The sequence below is a fragment of the Nicotiana tabacum genome, chromosome 17, assembly GCF_000715075.1.
Source record: "Nicotiana tabacum cultivar K326 chromosome 17, ASM71507v2, whole genome shotgun sequence".
Lineage (NCBI taxonomy): Eukaryota > Viridiplantae > Streptophyta > Magnoliopsida > Solanales > Solanaceae > Nicotiana > Nicotiana tabacum.
The window spans coordinates 117,883,173-117,900,159 of NC_134096.1; the positions used below are offsets into that span (position 1 = coordinate 117,883,173).

The 16,987-nt window shown below is 39.3% G+C and overlaps 1 protein-coding gene across 1 annotated transcript in view; it reads right to left on the bottom strand.

The window, feature by feature from the left end:
• Positions 1-1,793: 1,793 nt before the first annotated feature.
• The window catches only part of LOC142172069 (uncharacterized), a 28,597-nt gene continuing 13,403 nt past the window's right edge, over positions 1,794-16,987 (bottom strand). Inside the window, exon 3 of the mRNA XM_075235835.1 lies at positions 1,794-2,147. Coding sequence (XP_075091936.1) covers positions 1,794-2,147 — 354 coding nt within the window. The remainder of the gene's footprint in view (positions 2,148-16,987) is intronic.

Below are 16,987 nucleotides of genomic sequence, written 5' to 3' on the forward strand. Positions count from 1 at the left end.
AGTTAGGAAAAGATTATATGATGTAAGGTCATTTCCATATTGATCACCAAATAAATAAGTTGATCCTAGTGTCTGATTGACCAGGTATAAACAATTAAGCTTTGAAATTAAGTTGTGCTTTCTATGATAATTCAATATGTAATGTCATCAATTGAGTTAGTTTGTTTGTACTGGGGAGTTGAAATTAGTTAAAGTTAGTTGCAATTTTTGCCATCAAAATTGTCGAGTGATCATGAGTGGCATGACAATAATTATACCACAGTCACGCTTTTGTATAATTGTATCTCTTCTTTTGATTAATTGGTAAAACATACTCATTTCAATTACAAATATTAATCATTTTTAAAACTAAATTCGTTTCAAAATATTTGATAATAAAGTATATATTATTATATATTTTTCGACTTCATTCTTATTGCTTTAATTAATGGATTATTAATTAACTGAGACATGTAAGAGAGAGAGATTGGAACCTAAAATGGACAAATTGGACTGAGACATGTAAGAGAGAGAGATTGGAACCTAAAATGGACAAATTGGAGCCTAATTCCTTACTTTGTATACAATTGGTACATGTGATTATGCTAGGTAATTAAATGAGAACATCTTTAAGAGTAGTGATTAGGTTTATAATTTTGCATAGATAGGGCAAAATTCCTTATTAATATTCGAATAAAGCTGAATGAGCTATGGTGGTGTTATTTAGGAGAAAACCCTAGAAGGGGCGAGATAGAAAAGAGAGAAGCAGGAGATGACTTTTTAGAATATAACCCTCTGAATCTTTTCCAGCAGTCTTTTATATTTACAAGGAAAAAATAGAAAAATACATCAATGTATTAATGCTCATTACAAAGAGAAATTGGGCCGGGTCAGATGTTGGGCCAGTTGTGTGCAGACTGGGCTCTAACACCTCCCTTCAAGCTTGAGGGTGATGAAACACCAAGCTTGCCAAGAATACCATAATGCAGCTGGCTGGGAAATGCTTTAGTCATAATATCAGCCAGTTGACTTGAAGTAGAGACAAAATGTAAAGTAATGAGACCAGCAGTGATTCATTCACGCACATAATGACAGTCAATCTCGATATATTTGATGCATTCATGGAAAACAGTATTTTTGGCAATGTGAAGGGCAGCTTGACTGTCGCAATAGACAGGAACAAGATGTGATATGTCCAAACCAAGATCACCTAAGAGCCGGACCAACCAAGCAACTTCTGCAGCCAACTTCCTTAAGGCCCTATATTTAGCCTCAGCAGAAGATAAAGAAATTATAGGTTGTTTCTTGCTCTTTCAGGATAAAGGACTGCCACCAAGAGTGATATAAAACCCACTCACGGACTTGCAAGAGATGGCACATGATCCCCAGTCAGAATCAGAAAAACTCACAAGAGAAAAATCAGCAGAACTGGATAGTAAAATAACTTGAGCAGGATCATGCAAAAGATATCTTAGAACATGAAGAACAACCATCATATAGGGAACCTGGGGTTTCTGAAGAAACTGGCTTAGATGTTGGACAGAAAAAGAGATGTCAGGTCTTGTGTGTTGTAGGAAATTTAATTTTTCAATTAGTCTTCTGTAGACACTTGGATCAGAAACAGGAGCTCTCATATCCAAAGTAAGCTTAACAGAAGGATCCAATGGTGTAGAAACAGGGCAGAAGTGATGACAATTGAATTCTTGAAGAAGGTCAGTGGTGTATTTATGTTGATTCATTAAGTATCCTTGGGGTTGCTAGGAAATTTCCAAACCTAGAAAGTAATACACCAAACCTAGGTCCTTGATTTTAAATTAAGAGTCCAAGAACATTTTTAAAGAGTTCAACTCAGAAATGTCATCACCGGCCAGCAGTATATCATTAACATATACTGCCGATACAACCAAAGAATCAGAAGAGGACTTTGTAAAAAGAGAATAATCATTGAGACTTGAAATGTAGCCTCTAGAGTGCAGGGCTTCAGACAATTTAAAAAACCACTGTCTAGAAGCCTGCCTTAGGCCATATAAGGATTTCTTGAGTCTACAGACCAATGAAGGAGATTCAGAATTAGAAGAGACATCCAACCCAGGTGGAATCTTCATATAAACTTCCTCATGAAGGTTACCATGGAGAAAGACATTATTGACATCTAACTGAAAAGCAATCTGTAATGACCCAACCGGTCATTTTAATTTTTAGAACCCTATTTTCCTAAATAAAACTTCATGTATGTACTTTTATTAATTTATGACTTGCGGGGATAGTTGGGTCGGGATTTTGGGAGTGTTCGGGTTGAAATAGGAACACTTAGTTCCTTAAGTTGGCCTTAGAATGCTAAGTTTGACTTTCAGTTAATATTTTGAGAAAACGACCCCGGAATCGGGATTTGACGATTCCAATAGCTCCGTATAGTGATTTTGGACTTAGGAGCGTATTCAGAATTTTATTTGGAAGTCCGCAGTTAAATTAGGCTTGAAATGGCTAAAACAAGAATTTAAGTTTGGAAGTTTGACTGGAGAGTTGACTTTTTGATATCGGGGTCAGAATCCAGTTCCAAAATTTTTTATAGCTCCGTTATATTATTTATGACTTGTGTGCAAAATTTGAGATCAATCGAACTTGATTTGATATGTTTCGGTACCGAATGTAGACGTTGGAAATCTTAAGTTTCATTAAGCTTGAATTGGAGGATGATTCGTGATTTTAGCGTTGTTTGGTGTGATTTGAGGGTTCGACTAAGTTCGTATGATATTTTGGGACTTGTTGGTATATTTTCTTGAGGTCCCGAGGAACTCGGGTTAGTTTCTGACGGCTAACGGATCACTTTTGGCCTTTGGGAGACTGCTGATAGCTGCTGGTATTTTTCTTCTGATTTCCTTATACGCGATCGCGTAGAGTAATTTGGGTAGAGGCGACTTTGTTCTACCCGATCACGTGAATGGGGTTGAGATCGCGTAGGCTTAATTGGGCAACATCAAAATTTGTTCTATGCAATCGCGTGGGCAAGTCCGCGATCGCGTAGGTTGGGCCAGTCTGTGCATCGCGATCGCGTGGCATTGTTCGCGATCGCGTAGGGAAAACTGGAGAGGAAGCTGGGCCACGCGTTTTCTCTATGCGATCGCATGAAGAGGAATGCGATCGCTTATGGTTATTTTCTGGGCAGTAAAAATTTGTGCTACGCGATCGGGTGAGGATGTTCGCGATCGCGTAGAAGAAATCACTGGGCAGAGAGTTTAAGTTATGAAATCCATTTTTATCGATTTGGAGCTCGGATTGAGGCGATATTTGGGAGATTTTTAGATGAAATAATGGGGTAAGTATTCTTAACTCAATATTGGTTAAATTACCCGAATCCATCACTATTTTTATCAATTAATTGGTGAATTAAGTTGGAAAAGTTTGAAAACCCTCTTGGATAGATTTGTAGATTTGAGGGTTGAATTGTTATCGAAATTTAGTAATTTTGGTATGGGTAGACTCGTGGTGGAGTGCGTGTTCATATTTCGTAACTTTTGCCAGATTCCGAGACATGAGCCCCACAGACGAATTTTGAATTTATTTTGGATCTTTATTGAAAAATATAGTATTTTCTTATGGAATTGATTCCTGTAATTTTTAGTGATTTTATCGCATTATTTTGGATAGATTCGAGCCAGACAGAGTTGGATAATCATGGAAAAGGCCTTCTAGTGGATTAAATTGGAGCAAGTTGAGGTAAGTCTCTTGTCTAATTTTATGAGGGGGAATTTACCCCATAGGTGATTAAATTAAATAATTATGCTAAATTACGGGGGCTACGTACGCACGAGGTGACGAGAGTCCGTGTCTAGCTACTATTTATGCTAAAGTTCGGGTAATTTAGGACTCAAATCATGAATTACTTGTGTAAATTGTATATATATATATATATATATATATATATATATATATATATATATATATATATATATATATATATATATATATATATATATATATATATATATATATATATATATATATATATATATATATATATATATATATATATATATATATATATATATATATATATAGAGAGAGAGTTTAAATTCATTAATTGTTAAAAAAAATTATTCATCCTCTTGAATTGATCTTATAATAAATACACTCTCATTCCGGAGGTACATAAGAAAATGTCCTCCTTTTTTATGGAGCGGGTCGAACACCTCGACAATATAGATGCATCTATGGATCGAGCCGCACGTCCCTCGGCAGTGTACAAGACACTCTGGATCAGGCTGTACGACCTAGGCAGAAATCATGCATAATAATAATAATTACACGATACCTTGATATTTTAATTGCAGCTTGTGAAGTTAAATAAATTGGAAAATTATCGTATTTGAAGGAATTTAATTATTTCTACTGGTTAAAGAAATTTATTGTTAATTCTATAAATCATGTAGATTTAAATATTTCTATTTTTATTTTATTTATTATTATTGACCCTTAGTGAGTGTCAAAGTCGACCTCTCGTCACTACCTCTCCGAGATTAGGCTTGATACTTACTGGGTACACGTTGTTTACGTACTCATGCTACACTTGCTGTACTTTTTTGTGCAGGACCTGAGACGGGTGCTATAGTTGGACCTATCAGCGCGCACCCACATTATCTAGAGGCTTAGTGGTGAGATGCCTTTATGAGTCGTTCTGCAGCAACTAATGCCTCTTCTTGAAATTGTATTCTGTCTATTTCATTTCAGATAATATTTAGAATTTCTGTATAATCTACTAGATGCTCATACACTTGTGACACCAGGTATTGACACACACTAGTAGAATTTTTGGATTTAATTCTGTTCCTGTATTTTTTTTATTTACCAGATCTTTTTATATTATCTTAATTCTTGCAAGTTATAAGAGTCTAATTACTCGGTTAATTTTTAAAGAGTTAAATATGTGTTTAAATCACTAGTTGGCTTGCCTACCTGTAGTGTTGGGCACCATCACGATCTATAGGTGATATTGGGTCGTGACAACATGGTATAAGAGCACTAGGTTCACGTAGGTCTCCCAATTATGAGCAGGCCTAATAGAGTCTTGCGGATCGGTATGGAGATGTATGTACTTATCTTCAAGAGGGTATAGGGTGTTAGGAAATTACCTTTCTTCATCTTCCCTCATGCAATTGATGTAGAACTAAATATGTTTCTCTTATTCTCTCACAGATGGTGAGAATGCGCTCTAGTGAGGTTCCATATCAGGGAAGCTACTCCCCCAGTTGCTAGAGACCGAGGCAGATAATGAGGGAGGGCTCCAGCCCGTGGTAGGGGCGAGGACGCCCCAGGACTGTTCCAGTTATGCTGCCAGTTGGCCCAACAGAGAATCCCATTATTGAGGAACAGGGTGAGGTGCCTGTGGTAGAGCCAGCTCCGATGGATTTCACATCTGCATCGGGATTTCGGGATGTCATGGGTCGTATGTTGCGGTTCATGGACACTATGACTCAGGCTGGTTTATTTCCGGTAGACCCAGCCACATCTCAGGAGGGAAGGGGAGAAAAGACCCCTACCGCACATGCTCATGGGTAGGCAGCTGCTGTATATCAGGCCCAGGGTGCACTACCCGTGGGTGGAGCCCAACCAGTGGCAGCAGCTACACCTGAGCCTAGGCCAGTTGCAGCCGCTGATCCGCAGAAACTATTAGACAGATGGACTAGACTATATCCTCTTGTATTTGGGGGTGAGCGACATGAGGATCCACAGGACTTCATTGATCAGTGCAGGGACAGACTACATAACATGAGGATATTGGAGTCTCACGTGGTTGACTTTGCTACTTTTTAGCTAGAGGGCAGGGCTCGTAGATGGTGGAAGTCTTATGTTCTTGGTAGACTAGCAGATTCTCCTCCCATAACTTGGGACAGGTTCACCCGTATCTTCCTGGACAAGTATATTCCACCCTCCCAGTAGGAAGAGTTGCGGTTTCAGTTTGAGCAGCTTCAGCAGGGTCAGATGTCAATGACCGATTATGAGGCGAGGTTCTCTGAGTTATCTCGCCATGCACTTATGATACTCCCTACTGATGCGGAGAGAGTGCGGAGGTTTGTTACAGGTTTACATACTGGTATTCAGGCCACTATGGCTCGTGAGGTTGAGATGGGTACTTCTTATGAGCTAGTTGTGGAGATAACCCGGAGGATTGTGGGTGTACGTCAGCGGAGCCGAGAGCAGGTTATGAGAGATAAGCGGTTTAGATACTCTGGAGAGTTCAGAGGTGCTCCGTCTGGGGGCAGAGGTCAGTTCGTGAGAGGACAGTCCAACTGGCCCCCATATCCAGCACTACCGCCTCCTCGGGTGCTCCAGTGCGACCTTATTTTAGTGCTATACCAGAGAGTTCTTATCTCCCACCAGCTATCTAGGGTTCTTCCAGTGGATACTAAGGTCACTAGGGCCAGATTCTTAGTGAGTAACCTATTGTACTGAAAAGTTGTTACGAGTGCGAGGATCCCAGTCACATACAGAGATTCTGCCCCAGGCTTCGGGGTAGGCTAGTGCAGTAGGGTCAGCAGCCTATGATTACCGCACTAGTTTCTCCACTAGTAGTCCGACCACCAAGAGGTGGAGGACAGGTGGGTAGGGGAGGTCTTAGAGATGGAGGTCAGCCAGTCGGAGGCCAGCCAGTTGGCGCTCCAGCTCGGTTCTATGCTTTTCCGGCCAGACCAGATGCATAGGTGTAATGACCCAACCGGCCGTTTTGACTTTTAGAACCCCGTTCCCCTAAATAAAACTCCTTGTATGTGCTTTAATGATTTATGACTTGCGGGGATGGTTGGTTCGGGATTTCGAAGTGTTTGGGTTGAAATCGGAACAGTTGGTTTCTTAAGTTGGCTTAAAAAGGCCAAGCTTGACTTTTGTCAACATTTTGAGCAAACGGACTCGGTTCGGTGTTTTGACGATTTTAGTAGGTCCTTATCGTGATTTAGGACTTGGGCATATACCCGGAATCAAATTTCGAGGTCCCTAGTCCGAGATATGGAATTTTGATGAAAAATTAAAAATTTAAGTTCAAATAGTGACCGGATGTCGAAATATGTGCAAACGACCCCAGAATAGAATTTTGATAATTCCAATAGCTCTTTATATTGATTTTGGACTTAAGAGCCTGTTCGGAATTTTATTTGGAAGTCCGTAGATAAATTAGGCTTGAAATGGCTAAAAATAAGAATTTAACTTTGGAAGTTTGACCGGGGAGTTGACTTTTTGATACCGGAGTCGAAATCCAGTTTTGAAAATTTTCACAGCTCCGTTATGTCATTTATGACTTGTGTGCAAAATTTGAGGTCAATCGGACTTGATTTGATAGGTTTCGACATCGAATGTAGAAGTTGGAAATTCTTGAGTTTCATTAAGCTTGAATTGGGGTGTGATTTGTGATTTTAGCATTGTTTGACTTGATTTGAGGTTTCAAATAAGTTTGTATGATGTTTTAGGACTTGTTGGTGTATTGTGTTGAGGTCCCGAGGGCCTCGGGTGAGGTTCGGATGGTTAACAAATCAAAAGTGGGACTTAGCTGCTACAAAAGCTGCTGCAATTTTTCTGCTGGAAATGCTGTCAAAATCGGGCTGCCTGACAAAATCGGGCTCCCTGTCAAAATCGGGCTCCCTGACAAAATCGGGCTCCCTGACAAATCGGGCTCCCTGACAAATCGGGCACCCTGACAAATTGATCTCCCTGACAAATCGGGCTCCCTGACAAATCAAGCTCCCTGACAAATCGGGCTCCCTGACAAATCGAGCTCCCTGACAAATCGGGCTACCTAACAAATCGGGCTCCCTGGCAAATCGGGCTCCCTGACAGATCTGTAAGTTATAAAAACAGGGGGCTTCGTCCCATTTGCCATTTTTGATGAATTGGAGCTTGAGGAGAAGCGATTTTGATATATTTTCAAGGAAAAATATTGGGGTAAGTGATTCTTACTCGGATTTGATCAATATACACGAATATATCATTGTTTTCACAATTTAATTAGTGTTTTGAGATAGAAATTTGGGAAAAGTTTAGAAATCTCATAGAAACGAATTTTTGAGATTTCGGTGTCGATTCAGAGTCAGATTTGAGTGAAACTGGTATGGTTGGACAATTAATTGAATGTGTTTTCGGATTTCATAACTTTCGTCGGATTGCGAGATGTGGGCCCCACAGACGAATTTTTAATTAATGTTGGGATTTTAATGAAAATGTAGTATTTTCCTATAGAAGTGATTCCTATAAATTTTAGTGATTGTATCAAATTATTGTTGGTTAGATTCGAGCCAATCAAAGTTGGATAATCGAGGAAAGTGCCTTCTAGTGGATTAAATTGGAGCAAATTGAGATAAGTCTCTTGTCTAATCTTTTGAGGGGGAAATTTGCCCCATAGGTGATGAAATTAAATAATTGTTGCTAATTGTGGGGGCTACGTACGCACGAGGTGACGAGAGTCCGTGCGTAGCTACTATTAATGCTAAAGTACGGGTAGTTTAGGACTCAAAGCATGAATTACTTGTGTAAATTGTATTCTTTATTAATTAAAATATTTGATGTATATATTGTGAATTGTTATGAAAGATAGCAAAAGATGAAATTTTCATATGCTTAATTTTTTTTTAGATTAATTAATTGTTGAAATAAATTATTATCCTCTCGAATAAATTTTATAGCAAATACTCTCATTCCGGAGGTACATAAGAAAATGTCCTCCTTTCTTGTGGAGCGGGCCGAATGCCTCGGCAGGATAGATACATCTATGGACCGTGCCGCACGTCCCTCGGTAATGTACACAAAACTTTGGATCGGGCCGTACGACCTCGGCAGAAATCGTGTTTAATAATAATAATAATTACACGATACTTGGACAGTTTATTACAGCTTGTAAAGCTATTTGATAAATTGAAAATTTATTAAAATTGAATTGCAGCTTGTAAAGCTATTTGATAAATTGAAATTTTTATTGAAATTGAAGGATTTAATTAATAGATTAGACATTATTTGAATTGAAGGAATTTAATTAATATATTGAGAATTATTGGAATTGAAGGAATTTAATTACTTCTGCTGGTTCAATAAAATTATTGTTAACTCTGTGAATCACCTTGATATAAATATTTCTATTTTCATGATTATTTAATATTATTGACCCATAGTGAGTGTCATAGTCGGTCATCTTGTCTCTACCTCTTCGAGATTAGGCTTGATACTTACTGGGTACATGTTGTTTTCGTAATCATGCTGCACTTGCTGCACATTTTATTGTGCATGTACATATATGTCTAGCGGCCTTGTGGGCGCAGAGGTGTGGTTAATATTTGCGGGGACATAGGTGAGCTGCATTCTGTATTACGATCCGCAGCCAACAGAGTCTCCTTCAGAGATATTATAATTTCCTGTCTAATTTATATTCTGGTCAGATGCTGTATTTTAAATTTTAATTCCTTAGTAAATTCTCATGCACTTGTGACACCGGGTTTTGGGTTGATTATGGGTTGTACTATATTGGAAATTTTTAAAGATATTATTACGTATTTTGTAAACTTCATCTTCTGCTATTTAATTGAGGGGAACAACTATGACTTCAAAAATATTAAAATGAGAATTTATTTATTATTGGCTTGTCTGACAGCAGTGTCCGGCATCATCACGACCTTTATGGATTTTGGCTCGTGACAACATGGTATAAGAGCAATAGGTTCACGTAGGTCTCACGAGTCATGAGCAAGTCTAGTAGAGTCTTGCGGATCGGTACGGAGACGTCTGTACTTATCTTCGAGAGGCTACAAGGCTGTTAGGAATACTTCCCCTTTTGATTCCTCATCGTGCGATTTGATTCCTTTAAGGCTTATGCTTTCATTTTCTTCCTACTCAATCTTATGCGACATGAAGCGCTTGTTATAAATTGGGGATCGAGAAAATTTTTAATGGTACTACAGATGTAGTACATAATGCTTCTCCCTGTGTAATTAATTAGGCTATTGTCGTCGCCTTGCGAAAGGCCGTTCTGTCATTTCAAATTAAGTATCAGTACTACCTAAGGTTTTGAGATTTGGCATTCACTGTTATGATGATTCGTGCGTTGTTATCGCAAAGTGTTTATGAAATGGTAAAATGCTCGTCTATGTGTCAGGGCAGTAAACGACTTGAAAGAAGGTTTTTCCCAGTACATGATTTAGAGGTTCCATGTTTTATTCCCAGCAAGAAAAAGGTAATCGTACTATGAATGTTCAGGTTTGGGGTTGATAGAGTAACAAAGCTTGATATTTTCGAGTGTGATAGAGTTCTCACTTTTGATGTGGTGTCATCGCCTTGTTAAATATGTTAAGGTTCGCCGGTGTTATGGTTTTCTTTAACTAGCCTTCACGATGGGGTATTAGGAATTGGAATATGGGAAGCAGTCGTTAGAGATCGCGGTGTGCAGTGATTCAGTATCGAAGCAGCGTTCCTAGTATTGATGTCTCGAGAAGGAAGATCGTCAGAAAGGTTTAAAGCTGGTAACGAGCTATTGGTTCAAGTGCTACAGAGTCAGATTTTGAGTTAGGGCAACAACTGGGAAGCGAAGGATGAGGAAGGACATATGGAAGGTGCCTTGCGGTGGTTTGGTTCCGAAAAGGCTAAGTGTAAGAAAACAGAAGCAGAGTAGTTGCTTAAAGGAGATGGTTGACCAAAGTGGGAGAGTGGCAAGGTAGCATACGGGTTCTGTGATAGGATAGCCACACGCCTTGGGGGGAAATTTGAGTGATTTGGGATTCATGGTGGACAGTGACTAGGTCTACGGACTTAATTTAGAATATTGGCTGCTATATTGAGGAAGGTTGGATACAATAGGAGGGAGTTGCTTGATATAAAGAAGGATACAACATGTCTTTAGATTGGAATGTATTGTCGCACATTTAGTTGACGTCCATGTGGAGTGAACGGACTGGTGCAACTGGTGAATGAGCTCGGACTCAGGATGATCTACTGATTTCGTAGTAATTTCACCCAGTGCAGTGACGTTGGAATAAGTCGGCATGTAATTTCCACAGGTGGGTTATTCTCCTTTGAGCAGGTTAACGGTCGCGTGGTGTTGACTAAGTTTCTGCAAAGAATTCTACTGGCTACCCGGTAAGAGATTTAATATGTAAATGTGGCTAGTGGTTCAGAGTGTTTATTAAAGGTTAATAGAAGGATTTCAAGAAAATTTGGCGAGTTGCGTGTGCATGATCATGTCAACGATGAAGAAAGAATCTCGGTGGATTCTAGAATTTTGTAATTGTAGCTTCAAGCTAAGAGGGAGAGCCCCACCATCTATGATTGGATTGCGTAGTGTCAACTTGTGCGGTTTCTGGTTATTGGTGGGTCATTACGACTAAGAAAAGAAAACATCGGTGGTAATCTGAGCAAAGGATTTCAGGAATGTGTGCCATATTTGGCCTTATCGATTCGTATTTAGGATTTGGGAAGACTCAAAGTTTATGCTTCATGTAGATGTAATACACAGGGAAAGTGAGACTGTTGGGTGTTTCCTTGATAAAGTGTCCATGTGCTAGCAGGGCCTTGGAGTTGATCATGTTTGGGAACAAGTCAGAGCAAGTGACTCTCAATAACGATCGTGGTGGGTTCAAAAATTTAGAGTGCGGTGCCTAAGGATCTAGAGTCCGTAGTATGGTTGAGTATCAAGCTTTTGCAGCAGATTATGAAACGAGGCTTGGAGTACTCTGCGTTATCTTCAGGTTATGGCGTAGCATTTGAGAAACGGAAGAAAATAACTTCGGATTCATAAAAGAAGTACCAGAATGGGTATAACAGTTGAAGATGTAAAAGTGCGCAGAAGGAGGTGTATGAGATGATTCGTGAGTTTTGAAATAACATGGTTTGGTGAAATAAGGTCACCCAGGATGAGTGCGGATTTGAGTTCGTGATGTAATGAATTGAGCTATTATTGTTTCTAAGGCAAGTTGAGAATAAATTGAGAAAAGACGGGTCGGCTAACAATGGTTAAATTGGCATGATGGTGGCAATGATCAGTTCCTTCAGTGCATTGAGTTATGCATGTGATTTGTGGCGGTACGTGCCAGGCTTGACAGCCGCCGTAATTGATTTTATTTGGAGAAATTCAAGTATTATGGCATGTTATGTGTAGAGGGATCCCGGTGCGATCAGAATCGGCTTGAGGTCTGTGGATGAATTTAAATATGAATACGGCCTCTATATCAGGCCGGGTGTGTTCATTTCAGCATGTTGCAATGGTTCTTTTGAAATGAGTTAAGTTGAAGGTTGCTATATGACGAAGTGTTTACCCTATTAGTGGTTCGGGAGTTATGATGGAATTCTTGTACTCCTACGTATTTGCGTGATTAAGTACATTAAGTAGCATGAGATTCGAAAGTTGAGGATTTAAGATTTCGGTTCGGTGTTGACAAGGATGTCACAATCTCGGACGAGTAGAAAAGGAGTTAGATGTTTAAAGCAAGCTGGTATTGTCTTCAGTGTCACTTGAGATTGGCATTATGTGTAAGAGGATTTGTGTATTGAATTGCGGATCCTTGATTCTCCTTACAATATTAGTATTGCCGGTGGTATGGATGTGCAGACTTGTTCTCTGTTGGGGAAGGTCGTGGGAGCGTATTCCACGGGAAAATTGTATGAGTATGACAAGTAGTCACCTGATTGATTAAATATTTAACAACCAAGTATGAATATTGTGGCGATATCGCTAATTCGAGAATTTTTGCCTAGAGGGTGCTCGGTTCATTTGGTTATGGAATGTGGAAGTTTGTTCAGGTTATGATGGTTGTTCTTGTGTGTTAGGGGAAAAAGGGTTATTATGGATCCTTGAAAGGCTATTAGCCTAGTACGGTGCGATCAGAATCAGCTTGAGGTTTGTGGATGAATTTAAATATGAATACGGCCTCTATATCAGGCCGGGTGTGTTCATTTCAGCATAACAGCTCCTTATGGAGGAGTATTCAGACGTTGGATGTCGTTTCGTCGTCAGTTATTTCATGTAATACTATATTGTGCCGTGTGAGTTATGCAATGGCTTGATAAATTTCTTATGTGTTGAGGTCCCACATAGCGATGGTGATATGTGAGCAAGATGGCTCTCGAGATTCAGATCATATATCGCACCTTAGTTGTTCTTGAGTTTTGTAGCATATGGCGTTGTCGGTCCTTCTAGGGATGGTATTATGCACTGAGCATGCTTGTGTCCGATATTTGGATATTTTGTAGTAATGAGCATTCTATCTCGGTAAGTATTTTCTTATAGATTCTTTTTGTGCGGATCGGGTGGTACGCCGCCACGGGTATGTTGTTTGGATCGGGTTGCACGCTGCAACGGTACCATGTGTGGATCGGGTTGCACGTCGCAACATTGTGATGTTGAGTACAGTCCCCTATATTCTATTTTGTGTATTTGTGTCCCATTTTCTGAGGAAGGTTCATGACACCTTTTTAGTTGTCTAATTAGTCACGTGGGTTGAGTAATCCTTTCCAGAATTCGTTTTTCTTATGTATCGCAATCGAGTCCGTAGCTTATTAGCTCATTGTGGCGTCATATGAGACTTTTTGCTGTGTCTGAGGTGGCTTATTTCCTGAGTAGCTCATGCTGGGGGAGACAAAATTATTGGATCCGGGATCAGTGCGATCGGGTTATATGAAGTATAATAAAAAGAAAATACCATTATTTGCTTATAATGAGGCAACGGTTCTTGTCAGAAGGAGAAACTCAATAATTGTTGACTCGACAGTTGGTTATGAATTTCTACACATTTCTTCCATCGTGGAAGCATTTCAAGAGTTGGAACAAGACTTATATGTATCATGAGGTGTGTTGTGAACATCAGATTCGTGGAATTTTGACTATTGTTATCGGGGATATTATTATAGTCATGTGAATGATGCGGTGCATGGTCTAAATTCAACAAAGGTATGCAATCCTGTATTGGTGCATCATGTAATGATTGATACGACATTCATAGGTTGGAAACATGCATGGTGGAGAATTCTGGATGTTAGAATTGGGCTCTAAGGCTTATTTGCCTAAATAAAGGGGAGAATTTTCAGATTGGCTCGAGTTAATATGCTCCATTGGGTGTGGTAGCACGGGTAGGTGCACGAGGTGTTAAACAGTGATTTTGGATAACTCCGGAACACTCCTTAGCACGTTCGAGGACGAACGTATATTTAAGTGGGAGAGAATGTAACGACCCAACTAGTCATTTTGACTTTTAGAACCCCGTTCCCCTAAATAAAACTTCCCGTATGTGCTTTAATGATTTATGACTTGCGAGGATGGTTGGTTCGGGATTTGAAAGTGTTTGAGTTGAAATCGGAACACTTGATTCCTTAAGTTGGCTTTAAAAGGCCAAGTTTAACTTTGGTCAATATTTTGAGCAAACGGACTCAGATCAGTATTTTGACAGTTTTGGTAGGTCCGTATCGTGATTTCGGACTTGGGCGTATGCCCGGAATCAAAATCCGATGTCCCTAACCCGAGATATGGAATTTTGATAAAAAATTAAAAATTTAAGTTCAAATAGTAACTGGATGTCGAAATATGTGCAAACCACCCCGGAATAGAATTTTGATGATTCCAACAACTCCGCATGGTGATTTTGGACTTAGGAGCGTGTTCGGAATTTTATTTGGAAGTCCGTAGTTAAATTAGGCTTGAAATGGCTAAAAATAAGAATTTAACTTTGGAAGTTTGACCAGAGAGTTGACTTTTTGATACCGGAGTCGTAATCCAGTTCGGAAAATTTTCACATCTTCGTTATGTCATTTATGACTTGTGTGCAAAATTTGAGATCAATCGGACTTGATTTAATAGGTTTCGACATCGAATGTAGAAGTTGGAAACTCTTGAGTTTCATTAAGCTTGAATTGGGGTGTGATTTGTGATTTTAGCGTTGTTTGACTTGATTTGAGGTTTCAAATAAGTTCGTATGATGTTTTAGAACTTGTTGGTGCATTGTATTGAGGTCCCGAGGGCCTCGGGTGCGTTTCGGATGGTTAACGAATCAAAAGTGGGACTTAACTGCTGTAAAAGCTGCTACAATTTTTCTGCTGGAAATGCTGTCAAAATTGGGCTGCATGTCAAAATCGGGCTGCCTGACAAAATCGGACTCATTGACAAAATTGCGCTCCCTGTCAAAGTCGGGCTCCCTGACAATTCGGGCTCCCTGACAAATCGAGCTCCCTGACAAATCCGGCTCCCTGACAAATCGAGCTCCCTGACAAATCGGGCTCCTTGACAAATCGAGCTCCCTGGAAAATCGAGCTCCCTGACAAATCGGGGTCCCTGACAAATCGAGCTCCCTGACAAATTGGCTCCCTGGAAAATCGGGCTCCCTGACAGATATGTAAGTTATAAAAACAGGGGGCTTCGTCCAATTTTCCATTTTTGATGAATTGGAGCTTGAGGATAAGCGATTTTGATATATTTTCAAGGAAAAACAATGGGGCAAGTGATTCTAACTCGGAATTGGTCAATATACATGAATATATCATTGTTTTCACCATTTAATTAGTGTTTTGAGATATAAATTTGGGAAAAGTTTAGAAATCTCATAGAAACGAATTTTTGAGATTTCGGTGTCGATCCGGAGTCGGATTTGAGTGAAACTGGTATGGTTGGACTCATAATTGAATGTATTTTTAGATTTCATATCTTTCTCCGAATTCCGAGATGTGGGCCCCACAGACAAATGTTTAATTAATTTCGGGATTTTAATAAAAATGTAGTATTTTCTTCTAGAAGTGATTCCTATAAATTTTAGTGATTGTATCGAATTATTGTTGGTTAGATTCGAGCCAATCAAAGTTGGATAATCGAGGAAAGTGCCTTCTAGTGGATTAAATTGGAACAAATTGAGGTAAGTCTTTTGTCTAATCTTGTGAGAGGGAAATTTACCCCATAGGTGATTAAATTAAATAATTGTTGCTATTGCGGGGGCTATGTACTCACGAGAGTCCGTGCATAGCTACTATTAATGTTAAAGTACGGGAAGTTTAAGACTCAAAGCATAAAATACTTGATATAAATATTTCTATTTTCATGATTATTTAATATTATTGACCCATAGTGAGTGTCATAGTCGGCCATCTCATCTTTACCTCTTCGAGATTAGGCTTGATACTTACTGGGTACACGTTATTTTCGTACTCATGCTGCATTTGATGCACATTTTATTGTGCAGGTACATATATGTCTAGCGGCCTTGTGGGCACAGTGGTGTGGTTAAAATTGTGGGGACATAGGTGAGCTGCATTCTGTATTACGATCTGCAACCAACAGAGTCTCTTTCAGAGTTATTATATTTTTCCTGTCTAATTTGTATTCCGGACAGATGCTGTATTTTATTTTAACTCCCTAGTAAATGCTCATGCACTTGTGACACCGGGTTTTGGGAATGGTTATAAATTGTTTAGAAATTTAGAGATATTATTACGTATTTTGTAAACTTCATCTTCTGCTATTTAATTGAGGAGAACAACTATGACTTCAAAAATATTAAAATGAGAATTTATTTATTATTTATTGTTGGCTTGTCTGACAGCGGTGTCCGGCGCCATCACGACCTTTATGGATTTTGGGTCGTGACAATCGGCCTCAGATATCGTGATTATAGGTATTATTTATGTTTGCGGCAAAGATGACTCTGTATTATTTGATCCAGGATCTACATATTCATATGTGTCCTCTCTATTTGCTCAATTTCTGGGTGTTTCTCGTGAGTCCTTGATTACTCCCGTTTATGTGTCCACTTGTAATGTCCCAACCGGTCATTTTGACTTTTAGAACCCCGTTCCCCTTAATAAAACTCCCTATATGTGCTTGTAATAAATTATGACTTGTGGGGATGGTTGGTTCAGGACTTGGAAGTGTTCGGGTTGAAATCGGAATACTTAGTTCCTTAAGTTGGCCTTAAAGTGCTATGTTTGACTTCGGTCAACATTTTGAGAAAACTACCCCGGAATCGGGACTTGACGGTTCCAATAGCTCCGTATGGTGATTTTGGACAGG